Source organism: Pagrus major, chromosome 7 (genome assembly GCF_040436345.1).
Source record: "Pagrus major chromosome 7, Pma_NU_1.0".
NCBI lineage: Eukaryota > Metazoa > Chordata > Actinopteri > Spariformes > Sparidae > Pagrus > Pagrus major.
In genome coordinates, this window is record NC_133221.1 from 5,968,836 (window position 1) to 5,988,811 (window position 19,976).

A 19,976-nucleotide genomic window follows, 5' to 3' on the forward strand; every position below is an offset into this window, starting at 1 on the left:
GATGATGTGAATGTGAAGCCAACTGGAGGAGTGCAAGAGTTTCTTCTGAGGTCAAAAGATCGAAGTCAAGGACGGAAAAATTAGCTGTTATCGACTGTCTGCTAAACCCTGGCTGCCTTAGTTATTGTGTGTCAGGCTTTTTGTTCTTGCATGTACTTTAAAGTAACAGTGGCGTATTTAACACTTGAAATTTGCAGTACATTTTTAAAGAAGTGGTCCTCGATTGCGGCTGAAATGACAGTCGCAAGCAGATTTTATCAGCGAAAACAAGGTATTTTAGCAAACCTTAGCTTAATTAGCAAGCTAGTTATAGGTGAGCAATAATTCGTAGTAGTTCTTGAAAGAAGTGGTCTTTTATTAGCAACCCCTAATTTTGGCAGCTGAAATGACGACTGTCGCTAAGCAGATTGGAGCAGCTACGACTAGCTAGCAAATTAAGCTAACATTAGCACCATGAGTTACTTGAAAATAGCTGACTTTTGAGTGTTTCCAGCTGACTTGTATTAAAACGAGAATCCTGTAAAACACACCATGAATACTGTCTGCACTTGATGGCTACAAACATGATATCGATGCTAAAAGACAGAGGCTAAAGCTAACAGTTTCTTGGCAAAAATCAACTTTCTTACAAGCTAAGCTAATGATCCATGTAAAAAAAACATATTTTTTCTTGTTTTGTTGTGGAGTGGCTATTAAGGCTTATGAACGATATGGAAAGTGTGAAATCAGACTGTTAAACTTGCCTGCTTAGCTTAGCTTAGCCTACATGTTCATATTTTCAAACAGTAGGCTAGATTTTTCGATTTATCGTCAGAGCAAAGGGCGGGTGAAGACCAACCATTTTGTTTGGAAATTGTAATAATGTTTGGTAACATCGGCTCCTCCAAATTCAATAAAGAGCAGGATAGAGCTGCTAACGTTAGCTTAAACTCTCATATAGCATCCAAGACTGGTGTGGTGAAGTGCTAATCTTTGAACACTTTTCTTTTAACCGCACAAACTAACGTAGCTAGTTAATCATGTGCACTATGGCCTTGGGCGTAACATTACCACTGTTGAAAGTAAGCTAGTTACCTGAATATGCTAAAGATTGCAGCTAATCGCACTATTTAATCAATTCCTTGCACTTTTTTGTGTTGCTGTTGTTTGGTTTTGCAAAGTTTAAAGTCCAAACTCTTTTACTGTCGAGTATCGCTCTCACTATGCACATCTACTCAGCATTTGGAGGATCTGGAGGGGGTTTTAGCCAGAAGTGTTGTGAGGAGCTTAGATATCTTTCAGTGACCGGCTAGTGCTTTTGAAAATGTACTGGGTAGGGTTGTTTTGAAGTGCTTGGCATTGCATAGCCAGGGGTGCCTCTGTGACCCTGCATAGTTCATGAAATGGTCTGGGAGGAGGAGGAGGAGGAGGAGGAGGAGGAAGAGGAGGGGGATGGGAGAGCTGTGCAGGGCAGGGGGCATTAGGAGCCACACAGCTAAGAATAACCCCAGCTGAAGGGGAATACTCTCAGGGATCCCACCCCCCGATCAGCCATTCAACCCTGCAATCCAGCCTCAATTAGGACACTAAAGCGATCAATATTCTAACAAAACGCTGCCATTTTCTCCAGACAGGAAGTGGCTTTGTCACAATGGGGGCCCTCAGACAGACAGGGGCCGCCCCCGCCTCCTGTCTGCTTCCTCCTCCACACTGATGAAACCTCGTGTGGTGGGTTTTTAAAGCTATGATTCAAAAGGAGCGATGAAAGAGATTAAAGATACTGCAGAGACTGATGTCAAACAGTCTGATGATTGCTGAGGATCACTTGAAGCTTGCTGCTCTACAGCTGTTCTCATTTGTATGCTGGCAGAGAGGCGACACCGCTGCATCGCTCACCGGCTAATTCGCTCTCCCCAGCGGGGCCGCCGTCTGTAGCTTCAGTCGGTGTGCCCCAGCTGGCGGTTTGGTTGCGGGCGGGGGGGGGACGGCTGTATTTTAGGGGTCACTACCTGGACCCAGTGTTGGCTGTCTCCTCAGCATCCCACCTGCTCGACCACCAGGCTGCTCTGCCGTGATTCACCCTCCCAAAACACAACCCTTTGGGGGCGCAGGTGCCTCAGCTGCATCTCCTGCAGCCATCTGGTTCACACGCAGCAGCCGAGCCACTCTTTATAAAGTACAAGTACAAATTTGAAGTACTTTACTTGAGTGTAGAGCTCCACAGTCACTTGAGTTTTTTTTATTTCATGCTACTTTATACTTGATACTAAAAAATAAATGTACTTTTTTAATCCACTACATTTATTTGACAGCTTTTGCTACAGGTTACTCTACAGTAACTTTACTTTACTTTATGATATTACACACAAAACAGAAAATATGATGCATTGCTACATATAAATCATCTCATCAGTGTCTAAAGTAGTTAAAGAAAACAGTAAGATGTTATAAACACAAGCATGCATCTGTAATCGTTTATATAACATTTTTAACATGTTGCTGTTCAGGTAGAAACAGAAAGCGAGCTGAGAGAGTCCCCAAAGTCCAAACTCAAACAATACAAAATGCAAAATGCAAGATACAAAACAATGAAGAGCTGGGAAGATGTGAAACAGGATTACGCAGGAATACAGACAGGAAGAGGAACAGGAAGAGGAGAGGCATGACGAAGAACAACTGGAAAACACGGGCTTAAATAGTGACGACTAATTAACAAATGAAACACAGGTGAAGAGGAGGAAAAGGCAGGAAAAGGACAAAGGGAGGAAATGAAAAAGCAAAACATGACACAAGAGGACGGTTTTAAAAAAACTGTCCTTTGAGATGATGAACTGCAACGTCTCCAAAGTCTTCAACATGGCATCATTTGAATCTGTGCAGACTTGCGGTGGCTCCTGAATTAAAGAGAAACAGAGGTGTTCTGCCACTTTGGGCCAGTAAACAGCACCTCCGCTCTCCTGGACGCCCCGTCAGCATGTCACCAGCCAGAAACCCACCGGCGCTGCAGCTTACTCAGCACAATCTCTGTGTTTATTATGTTTTTAACACATAAATGATCCCAGACTCAACGCTGCTACGCTAACAGAGCTGACAGAGCTAACAGAGTAACTTCAGTCCGCCTCAACAAGTCTCATCGAGTCAGTCGGTGACTGGATGCGTGTTTAATAGACTCCCGACGAGGTTTTAATGGTCATCTCCTGTCACAGGAGCCGTGTTGTGAGTCCTGTTATTATCTACTTAGCTTCTCCGCTCCCCCCGTGGTGTGAATAAGGGTCAACTCACGAGCTCATCGGGGACCTCTGCGGCCCACTTTAGGAGATGGGTTGCCGTGGCTACAGGCCCGGGAGCGCTGTGTGCATCCATTATGGGAGGCATGTGCGGTGGGAGGGTGGGGGGTTACAGCCTTCAGGGGTTTCAGCGGCAGCAGCTGTCCCTCAAGACAGAGGCCGCACATCTGGAGCAGCTAGCTGGGCTGTCGCTGTGTTGAGCCTCACTGGTTCAGCTGCATCTGGAGCATCTGGAGCTGAAACTCGTCCCCCACTGTGACCTTTTTTAGACTAACGTATCGAAGGTTTAATGGTTTTGCGTTGGCATTAAGTTGCTTCGTCAGTCAGCCTTTTTCATTTCCACATAATTCCATGCCTTTGGCGAGATTTAATTATAAATGTACGCCATCGTGTCCTTGGCCTGTGGCCTTTATCACCAGGCGATGCTTCCTGGTGACCCCTCGTAGCAGGTTTGTCTATAAACTGTGAGCAGTTTAACCAAAATGTTTCCATAATGAGTCCATAAGAGGCAAAATCTTCAGTGTTTTACAAGGAAAAAACAAAAAGTGAAGAAAGGCCAGAAACAATGAAGAAAACTTTTGATCGTAATGATGTTTTATGTTCTTCTTCACTGTCTTGTTAACCATCTGTTGACCCCTCATATGAGTCTTGTGACTAAGCAGGAGGTCTCCAGGTTTCCTCCAGGTTGGGAACCACTCAACTAAAAAGTTGAAGCCGTAGAAACCCGTAGCATTCATGAGCTATGCTATCTAAAAAAATTTAAAAGAGCAACCAAGGAAACACCAAACATGTAAGGGATTAAATGAAAAAGAAAGGTTTCTTCCACAGTATTTTACCGCCACCAAGGAGTTTATGTTTTTGCCCATGTCCAATTGTTGGTTTGTTGGTTTGTGATCAAGATTACACAAAAACTACTGAACGGATCTCCATGAAACTTGGATGGAGGATGGGTCTCAGCCCAGAATAGACCCCATTCACTTTTGGTGCTGATCCAGCTAAAGGGTTGGTTCCTTGAGTTAGAAAATGGCAACACACCCTGTGGCTGCTTGAGGCGCCTCACCCACTAGTAGAACAGGTTGTGCTGTGTTGAACATGCATCATATTATCGATGAACTCTATATGACACCTTTTAACTCCACCGTAGTTTGCTAATTGCTAGTTTAAATAGGTCATGTATTAACTGTGTTGTGTATCTGTAGACATTAAAGAAGTAAAATACCAAAATAACATTTTAAGATCAGTCTGGCTGCTGCTGAAAGGCGTGAGGAGCAACGAGCCTCCTGGAAAGCGAGAGCCTGCTAAGCTCTGCGTTATCACAGAAAGAAAAAAAAAAGGGCAGTTTTGAAAAATGACATCAGCAATGAAAACAGCTTTGCTCACAGCGAGATTATCCCTGGGTGTGGTTGGCTGGAGGCCGTTCAGCTGGAGATCAGCTGAGGTTACAATAACACACGACCACATGTGGGATAATATGGAATTGATTATTTAGGTAATGTGTGTTTCCATTCTGCATGAGTCCGAGCTTTTGACAGATATTTCCTCTCTCCGGAGTATTTCCAACCCCCCCTGCACGCCCTCAGATCCTTATAAAAGGAGGTGGTGAGAGTAAAAAGCCGTGGGGGTGGAGATGAAGAGGAGGAGGAGGAGGAGGATGATGAGAGCACGTGCCATCCTTCGTCCCCTGAGCTCTCTGCAGCTCCGGCCAGGCAGGCTAATCCACCCACGGCTGGGGAGGGAAAAAGATGAGATAGAGATACAAGTTTTATATCCCGCCCAGCCTTGGCCGATATGTGCCACAGACGCTCTCATCACGGAGCTGCTGTGTGTGTGTGCAGCTGTGATTCGTTACACTTGATACCAAATAGAAAACTGGTCTCGAGTGTGTCAGAGAAAGCAAGACAAGAGCAGCCAGTATGAAGGAGGGTCTGATACTGATATAGATTATTGGTAATCCATCAAAATGAGCTTTTAATTCAGTGACTTCATAGGCAGCATTTGCCAATATACTGTAGATACAACTATAAAAATAATGGAAGTATTTTCTTCTTTATACTTCCACTCCACCACATTTTGGAAGTAAATATGTACTTTTTACTGGAGCTCTGCTGCACAGTCGCCTTCAGTGTTGATAGGCTATAACTCGCGACGTGTAACCGATCAGATAGCGGTGTAGGCTAAACATTGGAGGTACTGTACATGTCTGCAGGATCTGTAGGAAGCCATGCCGTGCATTCTGGTAGCGGACCGTGGCGTTTGGAGAAACAGGACGTCCTGTTTCCCACTTTTCATTCGTTGAAATCTGGCTACTTAATGCAAATCAGGGGCGTCCAGTGCGATGCGCCGCCTCTTGAATCTCCTGAAAACACTATAAAATCTAATCTAATTCAAATGAAGAAATATTCTGCAGCTGCATGGCTTAAAACGTCCTTAAACATCTTAGTTATTTTTGTAATATAAGCAAAAGTTTCCAAACGAGCTGCCATGTTGGTCCGGTTTTAAATCCCAGAGCAGCAGCACTCCAGCAACGTCCGTCCAATCAGATGCAGGCGGTATGTTTTTGCATGGTTGACGCATGGTGTAGCCTTTTAGGGCCAAACGTACAAAGCTGGGAAGCCCCTGTGGACACGTACCACGAGTGGTGACTACAGACAGAGAGAGGCGGCTGCATCAGAGCAGAAGCAGCACATTTATTTTATCAGCAGCTATCCGATAATGCTGAATTTGGTATCTGATAATCATCCAGACGGCTGATAAGTCAAGTAAGCACTTGACTTCAGAAGTGCTTTTGTCAATAAACACTCTGATGAAAGGAATCATTAATCATCTATTTTTCAAGACTAAACCGACCCAAACAAAATAAAAGGCAAACATTGAAAACTGAGAAACTGGATAATCAAAGTCTTCAGGGTAGATCCTCTGGGGACCCTGAATGTTGTTTTGAATCAGAGCGGTTCACTGACTGATGTTTCCATCCCTCGAGCCATAACGCTCATGTGTGTCTATAACCGGGAAGACAGGTTGAAGGATGCACAGCTGTGATTATACGAAGAGATCATATTCACACTCCAGTGAAACCACAAGGTCAGATAACGGCAGGATGAGCAGCAGATAGATACGAACATATCAAGGTGGTGAATATAGATCTCTTTATAATACCCATGTGAGAAGCTCGGGGGGGAGTTGGTGTATTCAGAGGTTACATCATGCAGCTGTGAGCCTCCGGGTGTAAATCACACCTCACAGCGGTGCAGCTGGGTGTGGCATTAGTGGTGGTGGTGTTGTTGACAGTGGGGAGGTTGGATTGGGGGTTTTGTGTTGAGCCAGGCCGTCATGTTCCCCTCACTTGTGCAGAGACCTTGTCTGTCACTTTGTTTTGACAGAGCTGGACCGCTCCCAGGACGGCGTCTCGCACCCAAAAGTCTCGCCCGTCGCTGCTCAGACACGTCTCTCGGTTTCTGGCTTCGGCAAAGCTCCCATCTGTCACTCACAGATTTATGGGGGAGTCCTCGTGCTTTTCTGAGAGAGCGTGGGAAATCACAAGCAGATTGTACAAACGGCTGTTTTGCAACCCTGATAAATGACCTTGATGGAGTTTTCTGCATCACAACACGTGCGCTCACAGCTTCTCCTCGCTTTTCTGTTTTTCAGGGCGAATATCGATGAGGTGGAGACGGAGGTCGTGGAGATCGAGGCGAAACTAGATAAGGTAAGACGTTTGATACTATTATCTGCAGATGCACTTTATCCGTCGGTCCATCTGGTCCTGTTTGGCTGATTTCAGAGGCAGGAAATGAATAGTACACTGCTCCTCTGTGGGTTTGGACTTTCAAGCATGTCGCTCTTCTCACTACTCTCCAATCACTGATATCCTACATTAAAAGGCATCTTAATATCTTCAGTCACGCCAGCTGACACTGTTGGTTCACGTCTGTGTTCTTGCTTTACAAGTCAGTTGAGATCAGGCCAGGAAACCATGCCTATCAGCTACAGCTCTGTGCCTGCCGTGTCTGCTTTGAAGCACACCTGAAGGCAGAAAGCCTGCTATGACATCACCGACTGAGGTGTGGCCAGGTGTGCAACATGCTTGAAAGTGTCGGAGCAGCTCTGTAGTCTGGTGGTACGACAGCAGATACTTCTGTATCTCTTGCCAGATGGCGGCAGGGTGAACAGACTGCGTCCAGGCTGGGTGATGTCTTTTAGCATCCTTTGTGTTGCAGCTGACATTACACACAGCTTTGCTCTTTTATACAGCTGCTCACTTACAGCATTATAATACCCTGCAGGGCTAACATCGCTAGCCTCCGCTAATGTCACTCAACAGTTCAGTTCAGGTTCAGTGAAACGTGACGTGGCATCACTGCCAGGACTCACTGAAAACATTAGACTGCATCACAGCGGCTTTCAAAGCATCCAGTTTCCTTGTAATGAGGCAGCCAGATGCTTTTCCCCCCGTAACACTCGTGTCACCGGTCCATCTGCTCCTTTTGACGTTGAATCACGGTATGTACTGTATATGTGCGAGCCAGGATTAGTCAGTTCTCCTTTTTCCTGCCATCACTGCTGGAAACTGGAATATTTCTTATTCCATAATCAAACTATCGTCTTCCAGTTCCTGTGAAAGTCTGTGAAAGTGAAAATCTTGGACTCGTACTTTCCTCTACTCACTTACTCACATTTGGATTTGAAACATCTGCAGTTCTGGGATCGATTAATACTTTTTTTTTTTTTCATCCTGCGCATGAGTAATTCTAATTTAATCCAGTTACAGTTTAACATTAGATCTCGAAAAGAGCGAAATCCAGTAAAGGAACTATTCAGTGATCCATGTTTCGGTTGATTTTCTCATCTTGATTGCCAACGCTCTGTTAGCTAATAATAATTCCTTTCTCCGGTACACTCGAGGGCAGCTGAGGAAAGGATGGCGGCAGAGGAAGACGAGCCCGATTCAACCTAAATAAACATTTTTAATGTCATTTGTTTCTTTGATTATTTACTTCTTTTTTCAGGCTCTATACCAGATGTATAACCATTTCAATTTATCCCAGTATAAGTTTAAAGTTTAAAGTTTCAGCATCACACGTCAGACAACTGATCAGTCATCAAAACTCGGCAGATTTGATTTGAAAGACATTAAAGTTTAAGACAATATGAGAAAAAATAATGACTTTCATACCTCAAAAATACGTTTTTGCAGAAAAACTCAAAGTATGAGACACAAGTTTTTCCTTTAGCAGGCAGAGAGGGATCATCACAGACCATCTCTTCATTTGACCCACTCTCCCCTATTACAGTAACTTCTACTTTGTTCGATAGACCTCGATTCTTAAAGTCAAACCTGTTTTCCCTTCTCTTCTAACTTCAGAACGTTTTCCGAAAATGTCGAACTGCTCCTTTAAACATAATGGAAAAAAGCTCCTCAGTTTAATGTCTGGTCAGCAGCTGGGAGGAAGTGGAAGTGAAGTGCTGAAAAACCAAAAAGCTGGCGTCAGAACACAGACCGAAAAATAAGAAGTGCTTAATTTTCCTGTCACGACAGAAGAAGCTCAACAGGCTTCGTGGCAAATATCGAACATTTTGCTGACATGTACATCGTAGTGGATTCAGTGTTTGTTCACGACTCTCTGGTGCTGGATTACATTAAGGCTCTGTGTGTTTCGGGTCGCATGCCGATGACACATGGACCCCATCTGAGCAAGCAACACTACTGTATGTTACCGCAGATGATAACTAGACAACAAACACCCAGCTGTGCGACACTGACTGTGGTCCATGTGTGGGAATGTGCTTACAGGTTTTGATCTCAGTGGTGTTGAACCATCGAGGATTGATTGTGTCTCGGTGAGCCACGAGGTCACGTGGAGCCTCTGGTTCACATACAAAGAGACAATACGAGCAGTAAATTATTGGCTGATAATGGCAGTGATTTACGGTACTATACCGTATTTACTTAACAGTATTATCAGTGAAAATCACAGCATATATTGTGAAAATACAGTATTTTAATGTATAGTTACTGTAGATCTACACATTTACAGTAATATTACAGTAATGCACTGTGTTTCCATGTTAACCCAACCATATCGCTTGTTAGCATGTTAGCCTGTCAGCTTGTGGACCTTGTTGGACCACTCGTAGGCCTGTTAGCCCGTTAGCATGTTGTTAGCCTTTTAGCATGGTAACATTACTGTATGGTGCTGTTCCCTTATTACAGTATTTCCTTGTAAAGTACCATTTTTTATACGGAGTGCTCCTTTAATTCAAATTCACAGCAGCTTACTGTGATATTCCTTATAATTACCCACCATGCATTGCAGCACAGATTGATTTTAGTGAGTTATGATTCCAGATTCCAGATCAATTTTTCCACATTTTATGTACGTGTTTAACTATTAAAATATATTTTTTTGTCAATATTTTCTCTTTACATAAAGTTTTAAATGCTATTTCAAAGACAATTCCCTTTATTTACATGGTTTGGGCCTAAAAATATCTCAAATGTAGGTCATATATCACCTCTGATTAAACTCAGAAACATAAAAATAAAAAGTAAAAGCTCTTGTAGTTTGTTTCCAATTATAAAATGTAAACAGAAGACGTGTCCTCAGCGTCCTTTACGGTAACTACGGCCGTGCCAACATTAAAATGACGGGTGCGTGGTGAATGTGATGCCTTCGTTTATCCCCTCCAAACTTCTCTTTCGCTCCACAGCTGGTGAAGCTATGCAGCGGGATGATTGAGGCAGGGAAGGCGTACGTCAGCGCCAACAAGCTCTTCGTCAACGGCATCCGGGATCTGTCTCAGCAGTGCAAGAAGGACGAGATGATCTCGGTGAGGTTCTGATGAAGAAACACAGCCTCTGTTTTCACCATTGTAGCCTTTTATTGTGGTTTTAATGTATTCATTTTTTTAGCAGATAGGAATTTATGTCTCCTGGGATCGGGACTTTCCACCTCTTTGTGTGTTTTAGCCTTACAGCTCTGCATGTGTGTGTGTGTTTCTGTGTGTGAGTAAACCTGATTACTAACAGATTAGTAAGCGAGGATCTGGAAACTCACTTCTGGCTCGGCTCGCAGCGGCACCAGCGTCTCGCTGTTGACATTAAGTACTATTAAAAGCCTTCTTGGCCTCGACTGTATGACTAATTGTGAGTTTCTTATTAAAGTCGTGTTCATATTTGTAGTTTCCATTGTAAAAGAAAAAAAAAAGAAGTGAATCAGCCCTGCAATTACAGTTCCTTTTTCCCGTACAAGGTTCAAGGGAAAAAATCCTCAGTGCACCTCGGTGACATTAACCAGCTTTGACTTAATTTTAGCATTTTGCGGATCTTTTCATTTTCCTCAATTTAGAATTCAAATAAATTTTGGTTTCAGTTTGTGACAGCTTTTATTGCTCCTTTTTTTAACCCTCGAATACAAACACAGCGGCAGTTCTCGGAATATTTCTTTGTCTCGTTAAAGAATTATTTTCATAATATAACTTTTTCTTTGCAGGAGTGCCTGGAAAAGTGCGGTGAAAGCCTCCAGGAAATCATCAACTACCACATGGTAAGCCGGGCCTGCGCTCCTCCTCCTCCACTCTGTCCACATATGCTCCACATACAGTAGATTGAGACGGAGCAGCACCATGATATCATCCCATCTTGGCATTTAAGGCCTCACGAGGGTCCTGTATTCCCTTCAGAACAATACTGAGGGTCAAGCCGAGCCGTGCTCGACCCGATTCCATGTGGATTTCTTCTTTCACACATCATTAAATCTGTCTGCTGCTGCGTAACCGTCAGTACTGTAGCTGTCAGTCAGAGCGGTGGTCACATCTCAAACCACAGAGGGCAAGAGAGACACTGACGCTGTCTTTCCAAAGCTCCTTCAGACCTGCGTCACTGAACCTTTAATCTGATGAAAGTTTCACATGTCAGAATAAGCGCCCTGTTTTTGTCACAGTTACATTCTCACTGGGTTCGATGTGGTCACATTTCAGTGGTGACGGTGGACACCACAGACATGTAGTGGTTCTGTTTGTGCTGCTTTCTGGAGTCCGCTTTCCAAAGATCCTCACACGCGCAGTAGATCGGCATCTATAGGAAGATGTGTTCCCCGTGACTACTCTCTACTTTCTTTCTTCTGTTCCCAAACTGTGAGCAATCCCCCTCCACAAACTGTTGCACATTTGATTGTCTTTTATATCGTTTTAAACCTGAATTGTTAGAGATGCACACATCTTCGCACTATTTTGGAGACCTTGTAGCCTTGTAGTCACACAGAGTCGGCGCGTAAACCCTCTGATGAGGAAATATACGTCATCTTCCCAAACTCGTGGACGCGGAAAGTTTAATTTTGGCTTGTGGTCTTTTGAAAACACTGTAATACATTAATTATCTATCAGATCATTCTACTGCATAAAAGCTGTTTTCTCTTCTTGGTGGAGCCGACCAACCGTCCAACCACAGCAATAATCTGACCGGCTCGGTGCTTATTGTTTTAAAGTTTATTCATGCAAACTGCACAAATGGATACGTGCATATCGAGCCTGCGTAACATACAGCATGTGAGCTAAATGAAAATTCAGTCAGTATCTACTCAAGCTGATGAAAAGTGAGAGTGAGAAGATAATGACTACATTTTTATTTTTATCCTTTGAAGCTTCAATAGCACAACAAGTTTAAAAAGTGGTGCAGCCTGTGAGAGAAGACGAAACCGTTGTCTTCCTCCTCATCATGCTGTTTTTAACGCACTGTTGTGAGATGTGAACTCTTAATAACGTGGTGCTTTAATACACACGGGAACAATAAAGGCCATTTGTGGAATTTTTCTGTTTTTCCAGCCAGTAATCCACAGGTATTTCAGCAAAGGCTCCCCTGATAACATTCCTGAGAGTCACAACCTTGAATAACAATAACACTGACGTAATATATTCCCCAGCTTTGTGACTGTACTCTCATGGATCTGCATCTTCCCCCCCCCCCCCGACTTCTTTAAACAGAGCTTCTGCTTTACTGCTGACTCGTTTGGACACCCTGCCCCCCATCCTGCCCCTCTGAGCCCCCTTTGAAGTCCGTTAGCTTGAGCTCGTTGCGTGCTGGACGATGCTGTAAAGTCTGGGAGAATGTGTGTGTGTGTGTGTGTGTGTGTGTGTGTGTGTGGATCACATTCCTTTCAAAGACGTGTCATCGCAAATCAGCCACTCCCTCCACCCCTTACCAGTCTACTGCTAGAGAGAGAGAGAGAGAGAGAGGTCAGTTTTACAAATGGAGGGTTAATGGAGCGGGTCGCTCAGCCAGGCGTGGATTTAGCTTCAGCTATTGGAGGGTAGTAACCCTGTGTAACCTTGACATGTCGCTTCATGTGCTACATATGGCCAGGCGTGTGTGCATGTATGTGCGTGACTGTCAATAGCATGTAGACGTACAGTAGTGTCCTCGAGGCTGACATATATGTGTGTGAGGGGTCGACCCGGAGAGCTGGATGAGCCGATGGAGCGACGAGTTAAAGGTCGTAATCACAGCGATTAGAGGAAAACTGTGCCAGAAGAGAAAAAGGGTTGACAGACAAGCAGGAGTGTAGATTACAGGACAATAGGAAGGCTGCCAATGACCCGCTGAATGTCAAAGGTTAAATGTTGCAGAGCATGCTAACAGGAACGACGACAAACTGATTGAGTTGTTGACAGTGACAGAGAAGGAGCCCATGTCCTAAATACGTAATAATTATATATATATTTAAATATATTTGCAGGTTTTTTAAATGTGAATAAGCCCGTTTAAAATAGTTGGACAAGTTTGGCTTTCTGTTTTTTCTGGTGTTTCATGTTTGACGTCATGAAACGGTGAAAAGCAACAGATCATACAGCAAAAACGTTTAGCTAACACAACGTGCCGCTGGATCACAGGAGCGATGGTTGCTGAATACGGTCCTCTGTACACCTGTGTAGAGATTCTCATAAAAAACAGCCATTTCTGAATTAGACACATTGTTTTTTTTTCTGGAGCTGGTGATGGAAATAGCTACGGAGTGAGCCATCTCGCTTCTTTCTCATCTCTGTTGAGAGTTGCACATGTGCAGACACAATGTTGCAGTGGTTCCTTTTTTTTTAAATATCTTTTACTTCAGTCTCTCTTTCGAACTCAATGACGATGTTCAAACGATGCTGGAGTTCACACAGTTTCTTCTTGACTGTCTCATAACACTAAATACTCCAAACATTGCTCCAGTGAGCTACAAAAAAAGGCCACACTCGCAGGATCCAAGTCTGAACTTGCTGACAGTCCGTTCGTGAGCTTGAGTTTTAAAGCGCGTCCCTTGTTGAGAAATCGTTGGCGCGCACATAGCCTTGACTTTTCCAGTCGTTGCGGGGACATTTCCATTAAAAATAATGTTTGTTCACTGGCTCTTCACTTCCTGGAATAATGTGAGCGGATGAAAAAATGTTTATGTTGGTTACTGCATGTAACTTAAGTTCTATGAGGACGTGTTAGCCACAGCCGCAGTGAAGCACGTTACTTTTGACGGTAATTATGGTGTTACAAAATATCTGCTTTGTGCAGACTGTGTTGTTCATATTTTACCCTCGGAGGTTTTGGCTGTAGATTGTGATGTTTTATTTAAAAGCATCGTATAGCGAGGCGTTCCTTTTGTCTTGCCGCTCCCTTTGTTAAATGATTTCGTATTAAACCTCTGGCAGTTTTTAGGAATCGCATGCTTCTTTCTGTTTCCAATGCTTTCCCATTCCCAGTCGGTCTGTCAGTGTTTCTGTCAGACTGACAGATTCCCTGTTTGTTGGGTTCAATGTGTCACACTTTAGAGACCATAAGAGAGCGCGGTCTGGCCTGGGACCAGCTGGCCTCCTCCACTGTAAGCTCAGCTGGGTTTTCAGCCTCCTGTTCCCCCCCCCTCCTTCTTCCTCCCTCCAGTCCATTAGAGCCAAGAGTCTGACTGGACATTAATATGATTGGCTCTCAAAGGTTTTCTTTGTACTTTGATGTAAAAGCAGAACAAGGCGGCGGCGGTGGTGGGTGTGTGAGTAGTGTGAGACCGAAGCGATAAGAGGGATTCCCCCAGAGATGAAAGATTTCACCGGATGATAAACATTTGCAACGATGTGACCTAAACGCAGCGAGGCGTGCCGCTGATATTCAAGCTGAAGCTGTCACATTCTTCTGTTGACATCTTTTTACACGTCTGGATTTTAACCAGGAAAGACACCGTGTGCATTTAAGTGTGTGACGCCACCGCAGCCGAGGGACTCCAGCAGTGCTCCAATGAATAAGAAATGACGATGGTCGTATCTGCGTCTTGTGACGGACGTCCCTCCGCGTGCTGCCACTGCGAGAATATGAAAAGGCGTCGCACAAATGGGAACCGCTGAGTGCCAACTGCCCTTGTTGCGGCCACGCTCGGATGCCTTTGAAATAAACTACAAACGTTGCATACGTTCGAGCGTATACGTGGACGAGAACCCAGACGAGCAAGACCCGAGTATGAAAAGAGTCTGGGCCCTTTTGCTTCCCTCCATTTCCTGATATCTTGGCTCTCTTGCCCGTCTAGTACGGCACAACAGAACAAACAGGCTCTGTTTGCATGAAAGTCTAACGCAGGCCAAGTGTAGCTGCTTCTACTTCTACTTCTCCCTTCCTGAAGATTTCACAACAGATTTTTTCTTTTGCCGACGGGCGGCGGAAAGCATCAAACAGAATCAGGCCACCATTTTTATTTTTTTTTAAACAGTCTCTCTTTAATTCAAGCGTGAAACTCCATATGAACACTCAATAAATTATTGACTTGTGTTTGACTCTCTGAGCATCCATTAGAAATGAGGAGAGGCCGACACAGAGATGAACATCCGAGCTGCCGAGTCTTGAAGACTTATAGCTTATAGTCGCATATATTTACATTCAGACGGTTTTGATTTTCCTGATTTAACTCTCGTTTGAATGGAGTAGATGTTCATGCAGGAGGCTGAGTGAGTGTATTCCCATGCGGGATGCCAACGCTGGTGTCTCTCAGTTATATTTGGAAACTGGAAAACAAAGCAAGACGTGCAGCAGGAAGCCGTTTCTGTCTGCTGCTACAATCCTTATCGTTCCCTGCAGACTGTAAGTGCATCCTTTGTTCAGACGGTGAAGATGTGTCTTCAAAGCGAGCGCAGTGGTCTGACGGAGAGACTGATGCTTAATTAACACTCTTATTTGTGCCCGCTTAAGACTTTGTTGTTCTAGTGTTCCTTAAAATACTTCATACTGACAGCAGCACCCGTCCTCTGGATAATATGATTAATGATGAAGGCCTTTAAGGAGTTTCACCTCACAGCTGATCAATAAAGAGGCAAAACATGCAACACGACCTTTAACTCTTTCAATCAGAAGCCACTCTATTGGTTCACATATACAGAGTTTTTATATGTTATATCTATGTTCAGTTTTTGTTGACCTTAGCTGCAGTTACATGAGCAATGTTGCTTTAATTTGATTTAAATCATTCTGATTAGAGATTCAAACTCAACTGTTTGCATTGGGTCCGTGTACTTGGCGGCCAACGGGTTTTCATTTTGAAAAGAGAAAACCAAAATCAGGAAACGAGCTTCTACCATTTAGAAATAGAAAAAACCAAAAACGATCTTTCTTCCGTTCTTTATTTTAATTATAATTATAATCGGAAAACGAAAAAAATGACTTATTACTTTGACGTACTTAAAGTACGTACGTGGAAATCTTCTGTTGTGACCCAGAACTTGTAAGGAAGTCTCATTTCAAAACGAAAATCAGTCGGCCGACTACGTGACACTACATAAAAGTATAATTTTTTTGACGTGCGCAAAGTGATCTAATTCTCCGGGAATGTTGAAGTAGAAGAAGAAGAAGTGGACCTGTCTGTTAAAACAGTTTTCAGAATGGACCCACATCATGTCCGGGGGAAGGATTGTATCAGACCAGATGTTTTTGTTTCTGTCCATCCAGGAAAGTGGCTCTCATGCACTTATATTTTGCTGTTAAACGTATTTTAAAAATCTTTACACCACCCGATTAAACCCGATTGAAAATTCCTTCTGATCGGGCCGGGTAGGGCTAGGTTCTTGTCCGACTAAGGTGGTTACATGAGGTGTTTTTATTCTGATTCTTATTCTTGAGGTTATATTTAAAGGTGGTGTTTCACTGGACTACATTATAATGAGTAATATTTAAAATTTTGACATCTTTTCTATTAACATGCATGCGGGATGCAGAAAATCTGAACATTACACAAGCAGAAAGGTTGACGTCACGGCGGGAAAGCACTATGAAACGGACCGGGTCTTAAACCAACAGTTTTTCCCGTCACACTTTGACTCTTTCTGTCTGATCTGACAGACCTACCTCCGCTGCGTGTTTGCTCTTGTGTTCGGATCAGCACCTCGGTCTAAAGATAATTGCTCGACTGACCTCATTAGATCAGCCTGTGTGTCCCGACACGCTGGTGGAACGAGAGTGAATGAGCCGACTCTCAGTCTTACAGTAGTCCATTGTAATGTGATTGTGTGCGTCTCATTCCTCGGCTCTGATATCAGGTCCGGGAAGATGTGCCAGATATTCCTCACTTACCTACTTTAAAACATGTTTGACAGTGTTTTCTTTGTTCCACGTTCAGGCTCTGTTGTGTGTGTTGATCTGTCTGTCAGACGTGAGAATAAAATGTTATGACAGTCGTTAATCGCTGACAAGATTTCAAATCCAAACAAGAAGGATCTCATTCATGATGTTAACAGTCTACGAGCTTAGTCATCTCATAGCGTTAGCATGCTAACTGGCAAACGTTGGCATGACAAGACACTTGCAGTTAGCACAGTAGCATGCTAATGATCAGGATAAACATATTTGAAAGCTTATATTCCCACAGGTCCAGCATGCTAATGTTTAGCATTTAAGTATGCGTCTTGTCTTATTTTAATAAAATATAAAATCCCAAACCTCTATTCTGTTGTAAAACATTAGACATTTGAACAGAATTTGATTTAACATCATACAAAACTGGCCTTGATCGTTAGCTTGTGGGTCATAGCAAGTAGCTAGCAGAGACAGGAAGGGCCGTGTTTGTTGTTTGTCACAAAAACTGTTTAGATTTCCAAAAAACACTGTTGAGGTTTGATTTATATATTTTTCCTTCCTTTTCCCTTCGTCTCTTCATCTAAACAATGTTGGAGCTCCATTTCACTTGGAGAAACATCACTTAACGGGAGCTCAGAACATGCTAACCTCCGTTCCACAGTTATTGTAACAAGTTAGCATTCAATGCTAAATGCACTGAACAAACATGTATGATTTTCCCTCCGTACAAAACATGGGAAGTTTCAGAATACTACTTTTTTCCCGCCTTTGCTGGTGCATTTCTGAGTTTGATGGTGCTACTGTAGACGGCGAGTTAGGGGGATCATCTAAATTAGGGAGAAACCTCTGGGGACCATGAATCTGAATGCAGTGCATCTTACATTTGTTAAGATATCTCACACATTATTGGACCTCACGTGTCACTAATTCAAACATACTCTTGTAGACATATTGTTTATCTCTCTTTTCTAATCTCTTTCTGTCGGGCTGGTTCTCATCAGACGACCTGTGTCACCCTGCACAAGGAAAGTAGGGTGTCAACTTGCCACAAAGCAGCTCAGGAATGCTACTACAGGCAGCACTACCCCCAGAGCCAGGAAGCCTCACAGCAGCTCTCCTGCCACCATGCACCAACATGGACCTGCGCTTGTTGACTCGACTGCATTTAAAGTTTGCAGGTTTACATTGAGCCACCTCAGTCCTGTCCGCACGCCGCCGCCCGACGTCATCTTACACCCAAGTGTTTTACGGCCGCAGCACACCGCTGCCCTGCTGCCTCTGTTTGCATGTTTGAAGGAGCTCTTGATAGCACAAGACTCCACTTCTCACTTGTGCTTTTGGAAGAAGCTTGTTAAACTGCAGCCGGGAAAAAAAACAGACCACACGGGCTCAATCAAACCCCCGGGCGAGTCACAGACAGCGGCCTTTGAACGTGACAGGACGCCATTAATAAACACTTCATTATCTTGTCTGCAGAGGTTTGGCTCACCTGTTTGTGTGCCGCCGGCTCATTGCTGGTTTCATGAAACGACAAACAGGGCGGGAGGGCGGCTTCGTTGTTTTCACTCTCACACTCATTTGGACCCAGTGGGTTTATAGAGCAGTAAAAATGAAGCCTTAACCCGCCATCAAAACAAACACGTCTCTCTCAGAGGTGGTGCCGGGAAGACAATGAAACTGACCGCTTCCATCTCTGCCATGTTTTTATTTTGAAGTCCAGTCAGATCCAAGTCACTTAAATGTATTTTTTAACATGTTACTGGCTGCCAACAGCGGATGTGGACAAGTTGCCATTACTGCGGTGGGGCCTCCACTTTTCTACTTTTACCTTTACTTTCGATGTGACGTTACTTTTGACAACGATGTCTAGAAAATCAGGAAAAACCTGTGCAGCTCTCAGCTGCTCCAACAGTCATAAACAAACCTTTACTGTCTGAGACTACACGCTTTACATAGATTCCCTGGGCATGCACACGAAAATGTCAGAAAATGATCAAGAATATTATAATTATTGGTTGATTAATATTGTTTTTATTGTAATTTTGACCCTCTGTGACTGACCTGTAGTTTGCCAGGCGCTTAATGAATTAACCAACAACATTTATTCGTATTTTTTTGATTTTTTTGCCTCATGTAACTGGTCTTGAATAATTAAATGCAGCTCTTGATTGATTATACTAGCTAGCTAGCTCAAACATTGGTATATCACACAGTACTTCATTACTTGAAATGTGGCAGATGGTCAAGTTTTTTTCTCTATGTTGTGCCCTACGTCTAAAATGTAAAATCGCTGTCTATCATTTTTAATCCAGCTACCCTGTCAGCAGGTAGCAGCAGGCACTCAGTTGCCTCCGTAGGAATAGCAGCGCCGCTAGATGGCAGAACACACAAATCACTCCCTGGGTTCGTCTATGCAGAAGTGTCTGACTCATAATCAGCGCCTGTGTAATCCCTGAGTTTAAAACACCCGTAAGCCCACTTTTATAGCGCCGTGCAAACTCAAATCTTCTAATCCACACACAGTTGTTTATCCAATTATTCAGACCGGATGAGGATTCAAACCCCTTTAGCCGATCCAGCTGCTCAGTTGTGGTGATGCCACATGACGCTGAGTGGGGTTTGCACCCTGCGTTTTGGATGCAGACTCTGCAGTGTCACATTGTACCAAAAGCCTCCTCTCCTCCTCCCTCGTACTTCCTCCCTCCCTCTCTGCCCGAGTGACCTATTTAGCAGCGGCAGCAGCAGCAGCAGCAGCAGCAGCAGCATAGCAGGAGGAATCACAGAGGATGTGCCGAGAGGGTGAAGATGAGGAGGAGGAGGAGGAGGAGGAGAGGATCCTGAATGTAAAATACCTGACCAAAGGCAGCGTGTTATTGTGTCAGAGCGGGTGTAGTTTGAGCCGGAGTGACTCTCCTCCACCTTTCATCCTAACGGGCATCGAGGGCCGATTTGCATCCTCTGCAGGCAATCGTGTGAAAACGCTGTGCTCTGTCGCCCTCTGTTGGTTAGATTGACGGTGGTTTGACAGAAGTACGTTGCTTTCCCTCCAAAAGTCTTTGAATGAGAAAAGCTTAAATGCACGAGGTTGTGCAGACAGTTTGCATTATTTTTCTATTCTACTATTTTGTGCTGTAGTG

General features: G+C 43.9%; 1 protein-coding gene across 1 annotated transcript in view; it reads left to right on the forward strand.

Annotated features, from left to right (window-relative positions):
- acap3a (ArfGAP with coiled-coil, ankyrin repeat and PH domains 3a) overlaps positions 1-19,976 on the forward strand; it is a 75,624-nt gene that overhangs the window by 25,672 nt on the left and 29,976 nt on the right. Inside the window, exons 2-4 of the mRNA XM_073470346.1 lie at positions 6,915-6,972; positions 9,975-10,094; positions 10,757-10,810. Coding sequence (XP_073326447.1) covers positions 6,915-6,972; positions 9,975-10,094; positions 10,757-10,810 — 232 coding nt within the window. The remainder of the gene's footprint in view (positions 1-6,914; positions 6,973-9,974; positions 10,095-10,756; positions 10,811-19,976) is intronic.